The sequence below is a fragment of the Apium graveolens genome, chromosome 4 (assembly GCF_009905375.1).
Source record: "Apium graveolens cultivar Ventura chromosome 4, ASM990537v1, whole genome shotgun sequence".
NCBI lineage: Eukaryota > Viridiplantae > Streptophyta > Magnoliopsida > Apiales > Apiaceae > Apium > Apium graveolens.
In genome coordinates, this window is record NC_133650.1 from 103,177,144 (window position 1) to 103,180,005 (window position 2,862).

Sequence of the window (2,862 nt, forward strand, 5' to 3'; positions counted from 1 at the left end):
ATAATTTATGAGGCGAGAACATAACATGGGACTAATTTGTCTGACGAGTTTCATCAATAGCCAAGGTGAATCCAAGAGGCGTACGGAGGCGCAAAACCCTTTTGGAGCTTAGGCTAGGCAACAAAGAAGGCACTTGTCGCATTATATTACATTATAAATATTTATATTTATCATAAGAATATGATAAACATTATATATTATATATATATATATAAATAGTACAAATACAAACTACATACATACAAATATTATTATAAAAACAATATAAATATATATATTTATCATAAGAATATGGTACCAGTTTGTACCATATAGATACATACAAATTAATATACAGTACATACACACAACAAACCCACCAGACCTAACTTAAAAATGAGATTGAGACGAAGATCAAGCAAATTAGAAGTGATGAAATGGGAAAGAAATGTAAGAAGTCATCTGAACTAAAATCCTGGATCTCTAAAGACAGAGACCGTTGTCTACGTTCCGGGTTTCTTATTTTTCATCTCCAAATACATTTTAAATCACTAATTTGGGCTGAAATTAAACGAGATGTTGATTAAGGCTTTGACTTTTCATTCGCGCTTCATCCTCAACACGTCTCTAGCATCACAGGTCGAGGTGCACGATTCATTGCAGGGGGTGCGCGTAAAACAAGTCATGTTGGCGACACTCAGACTTTCTTTCTAGTGTCAGACACTCAGACTCAGACTAGGTTGTCGATCCATCGATACAAGGTCACTACCTACAATAGCTACTTACCAAACTTAAGAAATTGAGACTAAAGATGAGCAAAAGTCATAAGCAGAACCATGCATGTGAACTTGTGAAGAGTTCAACTGAATCATTAAATTACAACTTCATTTTGGAACTAGATTTTACTTTTATTTTTTATTTTGGTCTATTAATCATCTCCTAAACAGGGCTCAAGTAAAACAACACTGATTCACTTTATTTAACATATATAAATTATCTGAATATAAAACCCCCCGCCCCCTCAAAATCCTAATGCTAACTCTTTTATAGTTGCACACCCGCAATCTGCTATTTCTATTTCTTCATTCTCTGACAGAATTTTATTCTTCTTTATTCGACTAATTCCAGAAGGCCGTCAGAGATTCCAATCATGCGCATAAGGACATATGCACGCGTATGTATGAAGTCACATGTACTTGCATAACCTCTGAGCCCAAGATCTCTGAGAATTTAAGTAACAGTAAGCTAAATTGCAAGGGATCTAAATTAGCAGTCACTTATATATAGCATCAGAAATCCAACTTTTTATAAGCTTTAAACACCAGGACTGATACAGAATAAAACTTAAACAGATTGCTACTGTATAAACCAAACTAAATTTGGGGAGGAGGAGTCTGGTAAACAGACTGCACCTTTGATTCCAACATCGAAACATGTTTATCTAGCATTGAAATTACAGCTTCGAATTCAGTTACTTGCCTCTCTATTGCATCGATCTGTTGAACATAGTCGTCAAAGTTGTCACTTTTTGACTTCAGTTGCTCCACAAAAACCCTTAATCCAGATGCCACATCCCCAAGATCATTATACTCTTCCGTCACTTTGAGGTTCATCTTCTCTACAAGTTGAAGTAGGTCATTTGTTCCCTGGATCATGTAACAGCTGTTCAATGTGTGTAGAGAAATACACCCTTGCAAACTCAAATTATCTCGACAGGAGAAAAAAGTAATAACAATGAAATAAAGGTAAACATAAAAGAAAGCTTGAGTGTGGTTCTCTTGTATTGTTAAAGCGGTAGACTCATATATACATATAATTTGTAATTCCGTTTTTAAAGCACGCAGTTATAAAATTGAAATTAAATAAATACACACAATTAAGCGAGTGATCTGATGAAATAGGCAAAGAGAGGGAACCTGAAGCTCGGCTTTGATAAAAGTGGAGACACTGGTGAATAGATCGTTAATTGACTCCCCCAATTCGTCTCTCTCACCCATCCCCTTACTTTTGATGTCTTTATTCTCGTTATATATCGCCAAAATAAGTAGATTCGGGCTCTCTGTTACGGTTGTTGCAAGTGACGGTGATTCCAGATTTGTCCGGAGAGTGAGGTTTACCGGGGGCACGCAAGGGCAGCAGAGACCACAAAAAGGTCCTATTTGAGAGCTTTAAATATTTTGAAAATTCAGTAAAAAAATTGATACCGAGCATTCGGTTGTTTCCGTTCAAAACCGGACCAAACCCAAAAACCGAATTCTCGCTTTTTCTTGGACCAAACATGACCGAAGTTCTATTATGGACAGGACCGAACTGAACCGAAATAATTCGGCTCGGTCCGGTTTTGAACTGAACGGATTGAATTTTTTTTCAAAAAAAATGTTTTAAAAATTAAATCAAAAATTATAAAATATAAAAATTAATTAAAATAATGTGATATGTAGAGTTTTAATAGTGTATAAATACAATTACAAATTAAAAATATTATTATAATTTTTAAGATTTATGTAAAATATATATAATATAAAATTATAGTATTTATGATTTGGTCTATTCGGCCTATTCGATTCGGTGTTAGGAATATGTTGTGAATTTGATGATAAATTAAACAAAACACCTTAGTAGATTTAACTTAGTGTATTTTGTAGCTCTCGACGGATGTTTTATTATAATCCCGACGGATGATCTTTTATAGTCCCGACGGATGATAACTGAACATCCATTGAGAGTGTAGCTTGTGTAACAAATAAGTATTGTAGCTCATTTCTGCAAACAACAATATTTTAGTCTAGTAGATTCTGTAGGATTCTCTAAGTCATGTTGACTACTAGATTGATATACAGAATAGGTTGGTTAATTGTAAATATGAGATGTCTTGTAATTTTA

At 34.3% G+C, this 2,862-nt stretch overlaps 1 protein-coding gene across 1 annotated transcript; it reads right to left on the bottom strand.

Moving 5' to 3' along the window:
* Positions 1 to 1,239: 1,239 nt before the first annotated feature.
* On the bottom strand, positions 1,240 to 2,129 carry LOC141718676 (biogenesis of lysosome-related organelles complex 1 subunit 2). The gene is made up of 2 exons (XM_074521055.1): positions 1,896 to 2,129; positions 1,240 to 1,625 (listed from the first exon to the last, which is right to left on the bottom strand). Exons 1-2 carry the CDS (start codon positions 1,974 to 1,976, stop codon positions 1,353 to 1,355), a joined length of 354 nt encoding a protein of 117 aa, XP_074377156.1. The 5' UTR covers positions 1,977 to 2,129; the 3' UTR covers positions 1,240 to 1,352.
* Positions 2,130 to 2,862: the final 733 nt, after the last annotated feature.

Excerpts from the sequence above, each read along its gene's own strand:
- LOC141718676 (XM_074521055.1), bottom strand. The coding sequence starts at position 1,976 with ATGGGTGAGAGAGACGAATTGGGGGAGTCAATTAACGATCTATTCACC. Across the intron at positions 1,626-1,895 it reads TTATCAAAGCCGAGCTTCAG|GGAACAAATGACCTACTTCA; the intron begins GTTCCCTCTCTT and ends TACATGATCCAG.